The following is a 17263-nucleotide window of genomic DNA, read 5'->3' on the forward strand; positions in this document are numbered from 1 at the left end:
ATGCTATCTGCTTTTAGAAGTTAAGTGGGCGCAAAAAAAACCTCATGACTTTAACGGGACAGTGGTAGGTCACGCTCAGCATTTGGCTATGAAACTGTCCAAGTGGATTTGCCGATCGCAATCATATTACAGACTTAAAACGAAGGCTCCGGGCAGTACGTGTAAAATTGTGTGCAGGATTACAAAGAGTTGAAGGGGGACACTGGGACAAATGGCGCACCCTGATATCCATGCCCTGTATTAGAGGGTCAACGGAGAGGGCGCCGCCTGCTCACACACGGCCGTCATAGGGTCCCGTGTTGTAGGTCGGGAGGGCTGTGGCTGTGAATCAAGTCGACGGCCAAAGAGCCAACGCAGAAACTGGAACATCCAAGGAGATATAGACTGTAGCTGTTCTATGTCAGGAAGTCATTGCACCAAACATATACTGTAGTATCATAGTGAAGACACAACCAAAAAATAGTGGATGCCTTACAATTACGCCTGTTCATGTCGGTTTACAAATAACATTCTTGCATGCAAGTCCTTGCTTAGAAAAACGTATCCCGAATTAGTGCTTTGTCAGTCCGCTCTTAGTTAATGATAAAGATTCATTTCTAGGGCTGGGTACCGTTAAACAATGCCAGTTTGGTGTAGATAAAAAAAAGGTTTAGGTACTACTGGCATCAAAATAATAAAAGCATTGAAAACAGCCACCGAAAAGAAATATAAATCATCAAAATTTAAAGGAAACAAAAAAAGTGAAACATGAGTTGATAAAAAGTTTTGGGGGCAAAATTGGGGGGGGGGGGGGAATTGAGGGGAAAAAATACATTTGGGGAAACCAACGGGGGAAAATGTGGAAATGTGGAAAATTGTTAAAACTTGGGGAAAAAATAAGAAAAACTTGGGCAGTGGTTTTTTCTCGCCCTTTTGTAGTTAAAAGAAGTTTCTTGGTTGGCCTGCCAGACACTCCTCCTTTCTGTTCAAAAGAAGAACCGTCAACCGGCACTCTTCCAAAACATTAAAGATGGCGGCACTGTTTTCTTCTGCTCTTTTGTCTGTTTTAAATCATTTGGAAAATATAAAATCCCTAAAACTGGAGCAAGAAACGGCGTTCCTCGTAAAAAAAGATTTTTTTTAAAAGACTTCCGGGTCTTGTTACTGCGACGTATCTGGCGTTGCTCTGATTGGTTGATGCCGTCTGTCAATCACGCCCGCCGGGAAATCGTTGAGATCATGCTCGCTCCCAGTCTACATGTCTTATACCGGTAGTTTGGCAGGCCAGGCAAGTTTCTTGGTTGTTTCACCTCAAACAAAGGATACAAATGTAAAAGAAAATATATGGAAGGAAAAGGAATAAATTAACATAATTAATTTTATTAGTTTTATGGTTCTAGATGACAAATAATCATTTAGCATATGTATTGAAAAAAGTATTGTTCAGGTAAAAGCAATACCGGTATAAAAAATAAAATCAACGGTGCCCAGCCCTATTCATTTCTATCATTAGAGCTACAATCATGTTACAATCTCAGCAGGTTTAGAACTTAAACAAATACTGCTCATGCTCGGAAACTTGACTGTGACGACTTTCTGGCAAGACTTCAAAACACAGATGACTTACTTTGAAATGTAATGTGGAGAACTCGGGCATCGGAACAAAAAGGTGACATTTTTAGGGTAAGGAGTAGGTCAATTTGCCCTGATTATTCCCTCCCTCTGTCGTTTTTCTGTCACTGATACGAGGACAAAGTGTAATTTAAAACTACTCCCAAGCTACATGCAGCGCAACACCTAAAGTGTCCGAATAATAAATCAGGAAATCACACATTCATCATTTTTCGCCGTCTTGCATCGAATCTTCAGTGGAGCTGCGCCTCGCGCCTGTCAAAGCGTGTGCGCCGGTACATGGAGAGGAGATCTGCTCTGAACGCACACTTCTCTCCAGTCCACTCTGAAACACTGTCTTATTTAACTATGTGCTGTGAAGTGTCTCACCGCTCAGCTGCGCGCCCGCGTGTGACATGTTCTGGACATCCATGCGTGTTCATAAACCACATGTGTGATGGCATGTGCATTCGGCGCAAAGCAACTGTGAATTGTCGAAATGGATCATTCAGAGTCAAGTGATGTATGTATATATTCTTCTATTTTTCTCTTGCTGCCTGTGCTTGTTCCGGAGATGAATGCCCACCTGTGGCCCCACTCCTCCTGTTTTTGAGCTGTAGTCTGTTCTGAAGTCCAGATGGGATCTCTCTAATGCTTTTCCTCTGTCTCTTTTTGCTGCTGTGTGTTGTCAAGACAAAAAAGGAAAAGTGAACGAAAACTGAGATGGACAGGCGGATAGGTAGCTCGATTTAAGTCACAAAGAAATGCAGAGTCTCTTCCTTTTGAATAACATGCAAGACGGGAGACTGAGTGGAGATCTGTCATTGAAATCCCCCAGGCTACAATCTGGTGTGGCGTGTTTACATGCATGAGACCCATGTATGTTTCATTAACATGCACTGTCCCGACCAAATAAACCAATAAATCAAATCCGGCGTAATGACATCAACCAAATAAATGAGCAATATAATGTTTCATCCGATTTGTTCTAAACATGAAGATGGGCAGTGCGGGCAGGGTGCTGAACTGGCCCTAAACGTAGCGAATAAATGAGGAAGTGAGCGTCCAGTATTTAGTCAGAATGTAGCGCCCACCTGTGCCCCTCCTGTGTGGATTGCTCCAGCAGCCCCAGTGTTTGAGGTGCAGTCTGTTGAAACAATGGCCACAGATGGGATCCCTCTGTCTCTCTTCTCTCTTCCACTCTCTCTCTCTCTCTCTCTCTCTCTCTCTCAATGTGCTTCTGTGTATCTGTTCGTAACCATTACATCTGACTAGCTCATTGGTTGAGAGCAGTCTCAGAACATCACAGAACACTTCCCAGCAGTCTCTCTGGAAAATAGGGTTTTTAGGACGATAACGGGATAAAAGATAAACTGAGCGACAACATTATGAGCAATACCGAGATGTGTATTTTTAAAAACATTATCGCAAGACATTCAATGTGTAAACCTAAACTATATTGGTGTAGCAAGGAAGCAGTGGAGAAGCCTATTTGGGAAGCCTTACACCAGGATGGGCTCTATTAGGGTGTGTAAAAGCCGAGACTATATTGAAAAGTCAAACAATGGCAAGACAGATGTGGATGCCACCAAAATCCAATACACAGAACAATAGGAGTGGAGAGTGGGAGAAGAGGAAAACAGATTAGGGAAAACAGAGAAAGTTTGAAGAGTATTTTGGAGTCACCTTAGATGAGAACACAAGCAGGACATGGCCTCTACGGGGTGGAACTAAAGAGGGGCTGAAGAGGGAACTGCAAACTGCAGTAAAACTTTGTCCCAGGAATTAGAATGCATGTTTAAAGAAACCTACAGTTAACCTTTAAAGATGGGATATGAGGGGAAAGGAGATACAGTATTAGGGCCAGGAGAACAGAAAGAAACAACCAGCAAAACCTATTGTAATGTGTTAAAAAAAAAAAAAAAAAGACATTTTAGGGTTAGGGTTAGGGTTAAGGGTGCAGAATTACTATGCAGCCATTTTCCCTCATACAAAATGGGAAGGAAAAGACACCTAGAAATGACTGAAAATGCATAATTGTCTAATAGATGGTCATCTGGATGCAGCTCTCTTGACAGATCGAAAATAATAATAATATTGGGACAGGACAATAGAACCATCAAACGTTTTGCTGCCAATAAGCCAAAAGGGTCGTAGGAAGTGAGATGACAAGAAAAAGACGCAGGAAAGTACAGGAATCCATTATCAACCAGTGCTGCCATTGTCAGCAAACTGACCTGAAGTGTCGAGAAGTAAAAGGTGTTCAGAGCTCAATGCCGACAATGAGACAATGCCGATGTGAGAAAAGTGAAAACACACCCACTATTGATCAAGACACATAAGCTAACAAGTTTAGGTCAGGAATGTCCTCAAGAGAGACGTTTTGTGACCTTCAATATAAACATCGCCATCTCCTGGGATGCTTCAATCCAACATCCTTTCAGTTTTACGCCGTTTGGAGTTTGAAAATGTTAAGAAAAAAATAACAACATGGTCAAAAAAGTCAGTAATAACTGTGCAGGCAGTCACCACTCTGTTGTGGCAAACGATATCCACAGTAGCTCAGTGGCTGCAAGACAGGTGGCTCCATTAGCGCTCTTACAGAAAAGTCCTTTCCGTGTGCAGTGCTCAACAAAGAATGACGTTACTACTCTTCCAAATCCTATATTTTGATAACCAAAAACAGTAATGAGTCCGGCTAAGCATTAGGAGCACATTTGGTATTAAACCGGCCCCGGACTTGTAGAGAACAAATCCCTGAGTATGTCAAAAAAAAAGTAAGTCTCTAGCCCATTTCTGTGCAGAGTTAAGTTTTTTTCTTTTACTAAGTATACTCATTCCAGCCACTAGGGGGCAACTTAAATAAATAAAAAAGAATTCCACATGTGTCCAGCAGGGGCACTGACATAAGAGATCAGGATATAAACAACATATTATAGCCACGTGGTAAATGAAGCTTACGAGAACAGAGTGTGGAGTGAATGAATAACGACTACACTTTGAGAAACTTGTGACTCAGGCTTGAAAAGCGCAATACAAGTGTAAGCCGTTATTACTTCGGTCACATTACGCAATGATGTTATATTTGAAAATAAAATTACTACACTGAAATACCTGTGTTATTTCAAATTAAAACAAAGATGACTATTTTTGCAAACCACTACGGCTAAACAGATATGTGCCTGGAATCAAGTGTTGATCTTGTGGATAAAGTAGTGGGGACGACTGTGCCAGGCGAGTAATCTCTACCTCACAATGAGGCCTGCTGCATTTTGGTCTGGGTCATACAATTCTATGTTATAGCCAACCCGGCTCGACCCCCCATCACAGTCAGGAGCGATAATGTTTTGTTGAGGTTTGGTTGATCTTCTGACATAGCAACAAGTAACCTGCAGAGTAGCTGTAGAAATATATAGGGCTTTACTGTTTGTGAATGGAAGATGCCCTGGTCTTGATAGTATTATCGTGTCCACGGTTACCTGGCCTTGACTATATGTATTGAGAAACACCGCTTTTATATCCTTTTTTCTATAGACTGCAGTGCAAGGATATAATGGTACACAATAAACCCCGTAACATATGACATGTCCTCTTACACCAGCCTATTTGCTTGCTCTGCTCTTTTCTACGTCTCTGCGATGTTGAAGTTAATGCGTTTTGAGTCGAGGCGTTGAAGGAGGCATAAAAAAAAATGGGGGGAAAAAAACAGCCGGGTTTTAGCCAACAGTGGGGTTATGAATTACCTATAAGTGAGAAAGCCCTGCACATATTTAATGCACGAGAATCTGTCCCCTTTTTTCACTATGTTCACAAGCTTCCCCCTTTTTGGCTGCTTTCTCTGGCCTCGCCTCAAAACATCTGCTGTGATTAGAAGTAACAACCAGGGGATTCAGAAGGATGTGGGGGAAATAATGTCAGAAATATTGGTTTGTTTCCTTTTATTTGTGTCATTTTTGATGAGAGACAGAGACACATGCGCTTGAGTCACTTTAACAGTACCTTTTTACTTGAGTAATACACAAGTATCAGTACTCTTACTTGAGTAATAGTAACTTCTTGATACATAAAATAGATGTAGTTTGTGTTTAAAGTTGTTTTTGTGTACAATGTATGACATTTTCTTTGGAAACATGTGTGTCATTGTTAAACCCCAAATTGTCCCATAATCCAATATTGTATCGGATCTATTCAAAGTGTGTTTATCATTTTTTTATATATATATATATATATGTCACTCCTACAGCTGTTAACAGGAGGAGCCCCAGGCAAGGTTTTCACCAGCTCGAGAACCTGTATTTCATTGTTACTTTTTATTCTGACAGAGACATAATGTCAAGTTATAAAACATAAACATCAATGCTGAGGCACCCTAAATAACGTTTATAGATCTATTTTTTAAGTACCCTTTGAAGTAACTTTACTCCATCCACCTTTGTATTCATCCACATACAACTTCTCTTCCATGTGCGCTGTTCTCAAAACCCGGCATTACCAGCATCATCAGTAGGACCTCTGAAGGCCAAAGCTTTTAAAATCTATCATTTTACTCTCAGCCGGGAAGCCGAATTAGCCATTACAGAGAAGAAAGAGAGCTCCTTGTGTCGAGCAATTTACTAAATGACATTTCTTCAGAAGAATGAAATTACTGTGTGTATATTTAGATGATTTGAGTCAGGGCGACCCACAGTCCTATAAGCTGAAGCAGGCGCTGTCTCTTTCTCTCTGTGACGGTGTACGGCCTTATCAGGAGCTGGGAGGTCATTTAGCCGCTGTGTGGATCAATTAACAATCAATTTCAAATTAGTGCAGCATGGCCACAGAGCCCGGGGGACTACAGCGGGATACCTATATATAGACCCCGCTCCAGGACCAGTGTCAAGAACAAAACCAATTGTGGCTCAATATCAATCTGGACACAATGCAAACCAATATGGAGATGGAGAGCATGGGGACGGGCAATCGAATCGAAGTATTGAAAGTCTGCGATTATCAAGGTAAACTTTAACAGCTAAAAACAGTTTCTCAAGAAGTTTTCATGCGTAAAACCTGGCACATGTTTCCAAATATGTGCTCCTTGTAAATTAGGTAAGTTATCTGTCAAATGTTGATGCTCCAATTGTAATACTTTCCTACTTTATGATTCAATATCGACTGAGTGACTTATGGCTCTTGTTTTATGGAAAAGTGGGAAAATGTAGTCTGCTAAAAAGCCTGTAAAAGCGTATCATTATACTAATATCATTACCATTTGGCTAAAAGGCAAGGTTTTTATCATTCGGGCTGCAGCTTCAAATGAGTTTGACACGCCTGAAGTTTTCTATTTGCTCCCAATCTAAACAAAAGACACAAAAATTAGGGGTGAACAAGACATGAAGCGGCAGTGCACTTACTTGAATTCTAAACGTTTAAACCAAAGTGCAATCTCAAACTATGGTCAAGGTCATTGATCGCAAGGTGCTTCTTTAGTCTACACAATCTTACAGCAGTAACGGCATGTGGGTTGGAGTTGGGAGGAACATTTTAATACTTTGTCTGTGTCTTTCCTCAGGATTAATGATCCATATTAGTACATATTTTGTAAGTAAGTGCTTTTTGTATAACTGTACAATGACCACTGTGGGTCAACCTGACCAGCATGTTTTTGGAGGTAGTGGAAACCGTAGCACCTGGAAGAAACCTGGCTGGCTGCCTTCAATCTCCTCTGATCCTGAAATGGTGCAGCGTCTCCTGGGTTTGTCCCTGTTTCAGAGCATGGTGTCCTGCACTGGTCAGCTCCTCCACCTCATTCCTCTCCCCCCTACAACAGTCCTTCATCATCTTCTGGGAAGAGCTTTACAGTTTTATTCTCCAGTGAACATCCATTAGCCAGAACGCAGAATTTGGTAGGGATAATGGCATGTGTGGCTTAGCTGCGAGTCTTGCCCGGATACCTCCTTGTTTGTCCCTTTTTTCCTGTAGCGCCTCTTATGACGCCTCCACTGTGCTGTACGTGTGGAGAGCTCTTGGTGCCTCTTCAGTGTTTGAGAAGAAGACATTTGTAGGTCTCAAATGTCTTTAGCTCATACGCTAGCTGTTTGTTGACTTTTAAAAAGCTGATTTCTTCAGCACCATTATGCAGTAAAAAAAATCCACCGAGCCTCACAAAAACACGGCAAAGACGTACAAAAGCATCCAGCAAAACAATGTGGAGCACAGAAACCACAAATGCAGTTCACAGAAAAAGGCAAAAAAAACGCAGCTGTACTGTATAGAGAGGGAGGTTGCTGCTTGTATAATTTTCATAATAATATGAAGTCAAATAAAAATAAAAAAGATTGATCAATATAAAGGAAAACGTTAACTATTTAAACTTTTTGCCCAGCCCAACAAGTGCTTTTGTCCACCAATATATGGTATAGTTTCAAATATGTATACCGTAAAATAACAAAGCACAATTAATCTAAATATAGACCGTACAATGGCACCATCTAAAACCCTAGACTCACGATTTCTGTACAGATGCGGCTGTCCACTTAATCACTGCCACAAATGCTTCACCCCCGCATTTTTGTACATAATTGCTATTTCGTACCTGACCAATTACTTTCTTGACGACTCATCTTTGGGAACATTATCTACAATCCCCTGAGATGTTCGCCGTCTGCGTCCTCCACACCGCTCGCTCACAGGGGACAGTAAATGAGCTTAATGAACCTTTAGAAGGCCGGCCCACTTTTCTAGCCGCGGCCTCGCTCCGATTGGCCGACGCCGCCGATGACGTCACTTTTGTTCCAGGGAAACCTTCTTCCTCGTTGGTGGGGGGGGGGGGGACTTACTGTAATTTATTTGCAATGGGAGTTATGAAGTCCCAGGTAGAGGGGGCTGGAGAGACAGACTTGCGGTGCCTGTTGGCCATGGGGGAAGAGTGGAGACAGCGTTTTCTCCATCATCGATTCGGGCTCGTGAAGGATTACAATGATAAACACGCCGACGCTCCTTTGTAATACCAGAGATCAACATAACGACCCATGGGGAGACATTGATGGAGTGTGGCTGTGGCTCACAAAGGCAGAGGCAATGAATGGGTTTTGGTGGGATCTGCCGGAGAGCAGAGATCCTACCGGCGATGAATGTGTGATGCGGACTGTTATAACTCACGGGTGGACGGGAGTGTGGAGGTGAAGTTTCTGCTTGAGTTAAGGCTGCAGGCGACGCTGGCAAAAATTAATATCTTGGATTAATATTGTGGATATGGAAAAATGTCTTAACTACTTCATCGGGTTGCGGGTGAAAGGAGACTATCTCTAAACCTCTGTGTGTTTAAGGAGAAAGTAACCGAGTGCATACAAATGAAAAAGATTTATTGTTTGTGAAAGTTATGTAATCTTGATTTGGACCCGGGAGTTTTGGAAATCCCCGCCTCCAGTCATGCTCTGCTGTGACTGAGACATCCAGAAAGACACATGACAGAGAAATAACTACCACATCGTTGTTAACCAAAACTTAAAGGAACAGGCCACCGTTTTTACATACTGAGATATGTTCTTACCTGAGCTTAGACGAGTTGATGCGTACCTGCCTGGCCGTTGTGCGTGCTCTCAGTCACGCACAAAGACCAAGGATGTTGTTAGCATTTGGCCTCTCCCAGCATATCCCTATGGCTCCAAACAGGGGTGAAGTATCTCAGTGTGTAAAAACGGTGGCCTGTTCCTTTAAGAGTCATTGCAAAATGCCTAAATGCTTAATTCTGGCTTCTGGCTTCTGGCTCGACTGGAGCTTGCAGCCTCATTTGAAAGCTAAGACCCACAACACTCATCTAAGCTTATTCCTTGTTATGACTGTCGTTTTCGTCGTGTTTTCATCACGTTTTTGTTGTGTTTTACTTGACATGTTTTGGTCACATTCTTGTGGCAGGATCACAAAAATGTTACATTACACTACAAAAACAATAAAGCAATGAAAACATGACAGAAGGGGAATGAATATGTGACAAGAAATATGGCAAAAACATGACAAAAAGGTGGCAAAAAACATGACAAATACATGGCAAAAAATGTGGAATAAAACGCATTTTTGTTGTGCTCAGTTAATGCGGGGGGTAAGAGGTTAAATTCTACTCCTTTAAAACTTCACTGCTGTTTGCACGGACTTTCACTTTCAATAAAAATGGAATATTCAACTACAAAAAGCACAGCAACCAACAGGACTCGAAAAGACAACATTTTGTGGCAAAGGCAGATTAATGACCGCACCAGTCGTCATGTGTGAGGTATGAGTGGTGAAGCCGAGCCTTTTCTCAGACATGCTTGAATGTAATATGTTGCTATATTTCACTATTAAATAGGAAATAGCATCAACCTTTATGTGAGAGTTCAAAGTGCCTGTTTGTCATGTGTGGTGAAACGTCCCGTCTTAACCCTGTCAAGCCCCCCAGAGCCAGCGAGGCAAAACGGCTCATTTGGAGAGGAGGATGTTCAAGAGCAGCGACGAGACGGCGACATCTGCTTTAAATATGGATAAGCTCAAGGCCCTCACACACACACACACACCGACACACACTGCTTTATCAAAAGTTAGCCCCCCGTCCCCTCCCAAAGATCCAATCTGTCACGGCGAGCTTCATCCCAGGAGCATTTATAACTTTAAGGCTCGTACGGTGACTCATGTTTGTTGATGAGTTTGTGGATATTTACCACTTTCCTTGTGTCGCTAAGCTTGTTTACGGGTGCACTCAAGATGCCAGCGATTTTGGAATTCTGCTTCTGGTGGGATAAACAGTGCCCAGTTAGTCGCCACGAATAAAGAGGCTATATCCTCCTCCCTGTAGCTAACTTTAAATATGTTGTAAGTCACTTCCTTGTTTATTCATTCACTGACAACCCACATCCATGAGGCAGTGTCTGAGCCTCTAACCCAGATCCGAAGCAACCACAGCTGATCCACATCTCCCTCTTTCCTCACGATTCAAGGGCCACATCCAAGCGCTGATCCCGGGCCAGCTCAGATGATGTTTCGAGCGCAGATGTTTGGCCCAGGCAGCGGCACCTCTTCTGGGCCCCACACGGCTTCTAATGCGCGCTTAAGAGACCATTGGGTATCTCACTCCCCCCCCCCCCCCCTCTCTCTCTTCCATGTCTTGCTAAAATATCTGCCCATCATTTATTCATTCACGCGGTCCCGGGACGGCGTCATCATCTGAGGTATGGTCATGCGAAGTCCTCTGTCACTCATACACAGACATACACGCACTTTGAGAGCGCTCCCAAGGGTCTTTTAATTTTTGAGAGGTTATTTTTAGTGTCAAAAATAATCGAGGTGGAAGGTTCCATCTGGCCAACACTCTTGTTCCAGCTGCTCCTTTTTAGCGGCAGGCGGAGAACGAGGGAGAAAAATACTATGTGCTTATGGGATGAAATGCACAACCCGGATGTTAGGAGCATTCGTATGCAAATTAGTGTCTCAAATTGTGTTAAGCTGGAACTCGGGAACATATGGCTGTTCTTTGGAAGACATTGCAATTAATTGAGATAAAGATAAATACGGTAAGCAGAATATTGCATTTAGAAAGAAATCTCAAAGTAGGACAGTAGGGTGGGGTTTCTTAAAGTGATAGTCCGTAAGTTTGCAAAGTGAGGAGAGAGAGAGAGTGAAATTTGAAAGTAAACAATCAAATTCCTCCCCCTCTTTAACCAGAAAGCCATTAGTTTGCAAAACGAGGAGAACAGGAACAGAATTTTCAAAAGTAAACCATCAAGCTCCTCCCCCTCCCTCCTGATTGGACCTGACAGGCCGGTTCATAAGCTCGTCTCATTGGTCAAACCGGGAGGATACTAGACTATGATTGAGATGGGGCTGTACAACAACAACAACAAATACATATATTATTACTTTACTTCACATCAAAATGCAAGAACGGGTGGTCGATTTTGCACATTTTATAAAATGTATAAAACATTTAGACTTACAGACAATCACTTTAAGTGCTAAAAGCTATGCATAAAGGAATCGTGATTATCTGTACCATTTTTACTTTAAACTCAATTGTCAGAGGAAATAATTCTTTACCAATGTGGCACTTGTTAAAGTGCCTTTTCAATAAATCGTTGCTTTTTTGTGCCATTTAGAACAGTTGTCGCATCCGTATAATTCCAAGCCACACTTTTCTCGCGTGACAAATCCATGACTGAACACACCGAACATTGTTTTCAGTATTTGCCTTCTATCAAGCTTTCTCCTACATTCCCCTGTCGTAATGACTGAGATGGAGAGAGACAATGAAATGCCATTTTTGCATTATAGCTCTGTGCGTACGTTCACAATAGCTTGCCCAGATCAAGACCTATTACTTTAAACTGGCTGAAGCATAATCAATGTTTTAACACTTCATTAGGATGATTACTGTATAAGTTATAAAACAATCTTCACATGAACAGCCAATTTCACCAGTTGTAATTATTGCAACCAATCACTGCAGTCCCTCAGTGAACCCATGTGCATCCAGGCTACACAAATCTGAGCTGCCGAGATGAGGCAATGCCAATACAAACAATATGTCAACTCTAACTTCCACTAAAATTCACGACAATTCATTTACTCATCTGCTAGTAGCTATATCGATCAAAGTATGAGGCTATGAGAATGCACAGATTTCACAGCCTGCAGAGTCTTGATCCATGACAGGTCCAGCTGACTGAAGAGCAGCTTTATCCACCAGTCTGTCAGGAAGCTTTTAGTCTTCCCACTCCCTCTGCTGCCCCCCATTCTGTGCAGCGCTTTACATGCGGTAGAATTACCTATAAAGCTGGACTGAACTGATCAGAGCAAATGCTGACTCTATACAAACATTAGGGACAGTAACAGTTAAACCCAAAACAACAAAGAAACACTTGACTGTGTGCTAATTTGAGCTGTTGCATAAGCTCTTATTATGCCAGCCAGATAAACAAACATCAGTTGAAAAGTTCAAAGCCACCTCCTTCCCCAAATTAATTCACGGAATTGATTTTGGTGTTGTCCGTGTCATTGCGAGCGAACCGTCCAAACAGCCGCCGATGGGAGATTTCTGCTGACAGCATTTCGAAGCAGTAACATTGTGAGCATAGAACAGACGAGCGCTTCACATTTGACTTCCACAAACTCACAGAACTCCGTCACCGCCTTCTGACTTTGATAAGAGGGATAGAAGGATGCAATATTTATGCAGAGCTTGATGGCCAAGAGCAGGACAGGATGAGGAGCCCTGACTTGAACTTGTCTCAAAATGACACCTGTCTAAGCCACTTACAGTGTTTGTTTTTCTCCCAATAGCTATCAAATGGTGACTGTGAAGTTTTTAATATAAGCTATAAAAATACCACAAGTGTTCAAAGCCATAGAAAATATATATATTATTTTTGAAGTCCACCGTGAGACCATAAATTACCAGTGTGAGATCAGGACACACTATGTTTAGTGTTTTGCGATATAAGACTAGTGCCTATGTAGAGCCCAACCCAGCTGAAAACCAAGACTTACCCTTGGTACCCAGTTGCTTTCAAGACATAATACGCTAAATCTACTTTTTTTTTAGATTTAGACCCAAGTTATTATGTTGTTCCCTCATCAGAAATGTGTTTCATCCACACAGTTTTGTGTAATCCTGTTTGATTTGATCATTTGTTCTTCTACACCTGAGGCACTCTGACCTGTATTTCCTGGATTTAGTTGCATAATACATCCGCCCACAAAAGTGTCCATAGCGCATTAAAGCCCACAAACTATCACTGGACCTGTTCTGAGCAGTTGTGGACTTTATCACGGCACCATCGACAAACTAGCACGGCGTCTGCAAAAAATGATAGCTCATTTTGCTTTTTGTTTCCCTTGAAAAGATGGGAAATTAGAAGGACTGAATCAAGTGCATGTAATAATGTGGCCACTGAGTATACACTTCTTATGAAATATTGCATGACTATCTTCTTTCCGGTAGATAGCCCTTTCAGAGTAGCAGCAAGGTGAATCAATGGAGCCTGTATAGTGTGTGAGAACTCTTTTAACGTGACAAACTGATCAGGTCAATCTAGTGACAATGAGCGTGGCATGTATAAAGTGGAGGTCAGAAAACACGGCCAAAACAAGCGACCGCGATCGATACTGTTTGTCCAGACCAGAGCTATTTATAGAAAAGCAAGCGGCGGCTCTCGGATGAAGACAGGAGAAAGTGTCCGGAGCAAGAAGTTTGTGTGTAAGCAAGTTTATTTGAGGCAACATACAGTGCGAGTAACGGATCTATGCAAAGTCATTTAGTTTTGGAGATTTGTTGCACAGTCTTTCCGGACGAGGACAGAGGGCTGTTTGAGGCTATCCCAGCAACGATGAGCCTGGAGTGATATGTCTTGTACTAATCTAACAGGAAAACACAGGAAAACAGGGGGAAACATGGAAAGCCCCACTTAAGTGATACTGCTGTACACTGAAACTGGACACTTTTTTTTTTTTAGAGTTACACTATTGTCCAACAACACTTTGGTCATATAAGTTTATCCAATACGACAGTTCAGCAGCGGGCCCAATTCTCTCTCTTCAATAACACTGTCCTGACCACACCACTCCTCCTCACTTTGACTCTAACTGTACAGGAGACCGCAATTTACTGTTTTCATTTGGAGCCACTTAATCGGACCAGCCACGGGCCAATCCGGGACAGTGTCTTGGGTTCTCCTCCTCCCTCGGCAGTCTTCTCTCACTTTTATAGAGCTAAATGTAGCCAGCCGGAGCGGAGCACCTGGACAATCACGGACTTAATTCAATCAGGGCACGGGTAGTGTCCAAATTGATGTGTCACTACAGCGGCCGTGTGTGTCTCTACAGGGGGAAAGAATGCTTCTGTCCCTCATTCGGCTAAGGCTTGGAGGGAGTTGGCGGCTATTGAAGCCTTATTCTGCTGCGCTATGCTGTTTTTGTACAGCAGAGGAATCTGGGATCAGTAAGGTTAAAGCTGAAGTTAACATTTAGTCGTTGTCCAAAGGGCTGCCCCGAAGTACACAACTTAAAAGGTGCAAATGCTTAAAAACCACACAACAACTTAAATGATATTATTAACACATTATTTGGCCAATGGACAAACAATTAGACTTTCACTAATAAAAGCAACAACAACAAACTTTTATGCAACAACTTTATATAACAACTTTTTATGACTCTGTGGTAGCCTCTGCTCTCCACTACGCTGCCGTGTGCTGGGCCCCGGGCAGCACAGAGCGGGACAAGAACAGAATGAACAAGCTGGTCAGGAGTGCCAGCTCCGTCTTGGGCTGCCCCCTGGACTCTGTGGAGGAGGTGAGTGACAGGAGGGTGTTAGCCAAGCTCACCTCCATCATGGACAACACCTCCCACCCACTGCACGGGACTGTAGAAGAGCTGTGCAGCTCTCTCAGTGGCAGACTGAGACACCCTCAGTGCAGGACGGAGCGCTACCGCAAAGCCTTCATCCCCACTGCTGTCAGACTGTACAATAAGACTGTGAAGTAACATGTGCAATAATCTCTGTATCAGCCGCACTTTATTAACTCTGAGTGATCTTACTGAACGCCGACTGTAACAAGTGAATTTCTCCTTTGTGAGATCAATAAAGGATTATCTTATCTTATCTTATCTTAAAAATCCCAAAGTACACTCAAGCAAAATAGGTAATGTGCATGGAACTGTGTTGCAGTTGTGAAGTTTGACATGAGGATTTAAATCATGTATAAGTTACATGTATATCATTTGTGGTTACGGTCCAGTACTTGTTCAATACTTGCTTGCTTTACATCATTGTTTTACATGATACATTTATTATCGCCTTGCAGTAGCCAATAGTTTGAAAATATCCTCTTTCTTTTGCTTGGCACCTGCACCTGGTATGAGAGCTTCTGTATTGATGCTCCCTGATGTTTATAATTATATGGAATGCAATGTAATATTAAATGTATTGCTTTATAGGGTGTAATAAATGAGCAAACCCCAATCAATGTACTGTAAATTCATGATCAAAGCAAAGTAAAGCAAGCTCTAAAATCTCTCACTTTCCTATTATACTTCACTGCACACACGGCCAACTTGCTCAAGTCACTCAAGTCGCACTACACTACTTGTTCTTAGGGGATATAGGGGATTACGAGACGCATAATCACAACTGCTGTACTTGAAAGTAAAGATAAAGATAAGCAAACGTAAAGCATCTCTCCCAACCAAACAACGCACGCAACATCCGACGAAAAGCCCCCGCGCGTAATACCCGGTGGGATAGCATTACAGGCGTGTATACGGCGATTTCCCCGGCTCTAGGGGTCTGCCTGCTGCAACTGTCTGCTGTCCCTGCCTCGCCTTCCCCGTTAATCGGGCGGATTACCAGCGCAGCCCTCTACCGTCTGCTCCGTTTCTATTTCAAAACACTCCCACCGACGCTGCGTAAAAAAGCGGACCCAGACGCGCGCCGTTACTGTACAATTTCCGAACGCGTTCATGTGGGGTCTTTGCGAGCAGAGAGGGGGGCACCTTTTGCTGAAAGATAGCAGGGCGAGTCAATCCCGATCGGGAGTTTCAATTTATTTATGGGGGGGAAAGCAAAGGGATTTGTCAACGTGATCCAAACATACTGTATTAAAGGAGGTTGGATCAAATGGCCGTGGCGCGCGTTTTGTTGTCGCATCTGCTGCTATTGTCAAAGTGCGGATCCGTATTGTAGTGGTGACTTACTTATCCACGTGACACGTTTAATATCCCTGTGTGATGCTTGTAAGTTGGTGTGTAGGGCGGCGTACTTACCCCCCATGCAGAAAAGCACCGTCCAAGCTATCCATAGATCCGAGTTGTGAAACTTCACCATGGTTCCCGACTGCGTGTGCCTCGCGCGTCCTCACTTGGAGACCACTTGCCTCGCTCTTTTTTTGTGTGTGTGTGTGTGTGCAGGGCTAGAGTTGAGTTCACTTCAGCAAAAGTGATATCTTGCAGAAATATTCACGTGAACATCAAATTAAACAGCAAATCATAGCAAGTCATTCCAGCGATATTCCCCAATGTGGAAGAAAAGAAGAAAAAAAAGATGACCAGAGGACTCTATCCATCCGAGTCCCGCGCTGTACCGTCTCCTTCTACTCCTTTTGGTCGCTGCTCACTTCAAGTACAATCACACTCTCGCTGTGAAATCCTCGCCTCGTCTGGGAGAGCGCAAAGTCCACCTGTTGGGCCGGAGACGCCGTCCTTCTGTCGCTGAAAGTGAGGCGTCAGTAAGCGCCACTTGCCCACAGTCTGCCTGGCGAGTGTCTCCTGCGCGTCTTGTTGCGCTCCATGCTTTCCCGTGTGTTCTTGTCTGCTGCTGCAGCCGTGCGCCGTGCTGCGAGCGCCAAACGGCCGGGAGTGACAGGCGAGCGGGACTTCCGGAGCCGGTGATGTCACAATAAAAGGGGGGGGCTGGCACACAGGACGCGCACCTGAGCCGGGGTTGGATGACGACTGGGGAAATGTTTTCGCTCGTTTGGTGTGTGGTGGGTGTTTTTGTTTTTTTGTTTTTGTGCCAGTAAGCGTTGATGTAGTTTGGATTGTAAAGACAGAAGAGACCCCACAGTATTTCAACAAAGACAAACGGAGCACCGACAATGATGAAGACTGACGAAAGGTAACCAAGAGGCGCTAAACTCTAAAAAAAACAACACCAGAAAAGGTTGCCACTGTC

At 43.1% G+C, this 17263-nt stretch overlaps 1 protein-coding gene across 1 annotated transcript in view; it reads right to left on the minus strand.

The window, feature by feature from the left end:
- igsf11 (immunoglobulin superfamily member 11) overlaps positions 1 to 16919 on the minus strand; it is a 242573-nt gene extending 225654 nt beyond the window's left edge. The window contains exon 1 of the mRNA XM_079558355.1: positions 16357 to 16919. Coding sequence (XP_079414481.1) covers positions 16357 to 16417 — 61 coding nt within the window. The 5' untranslated portion in view covers positions 16418 to 16919. The remainder of the gene's footprint in view (positions 1 to 16356) is intronic.
- Positions 16920 to 17263: the final 344 nt, after the last annotated feature.

Source organism: Gobius niger, assembly GCF_951799975.1.
Source record: "Gobius niger genome assembly, chromosome: 1".
Lineage (NCBI taxonomy): Eukaryota > Metazoa > Chordata > Actinopteri > Gobiiformes > Gobiidae > Gobius > Gobius niger.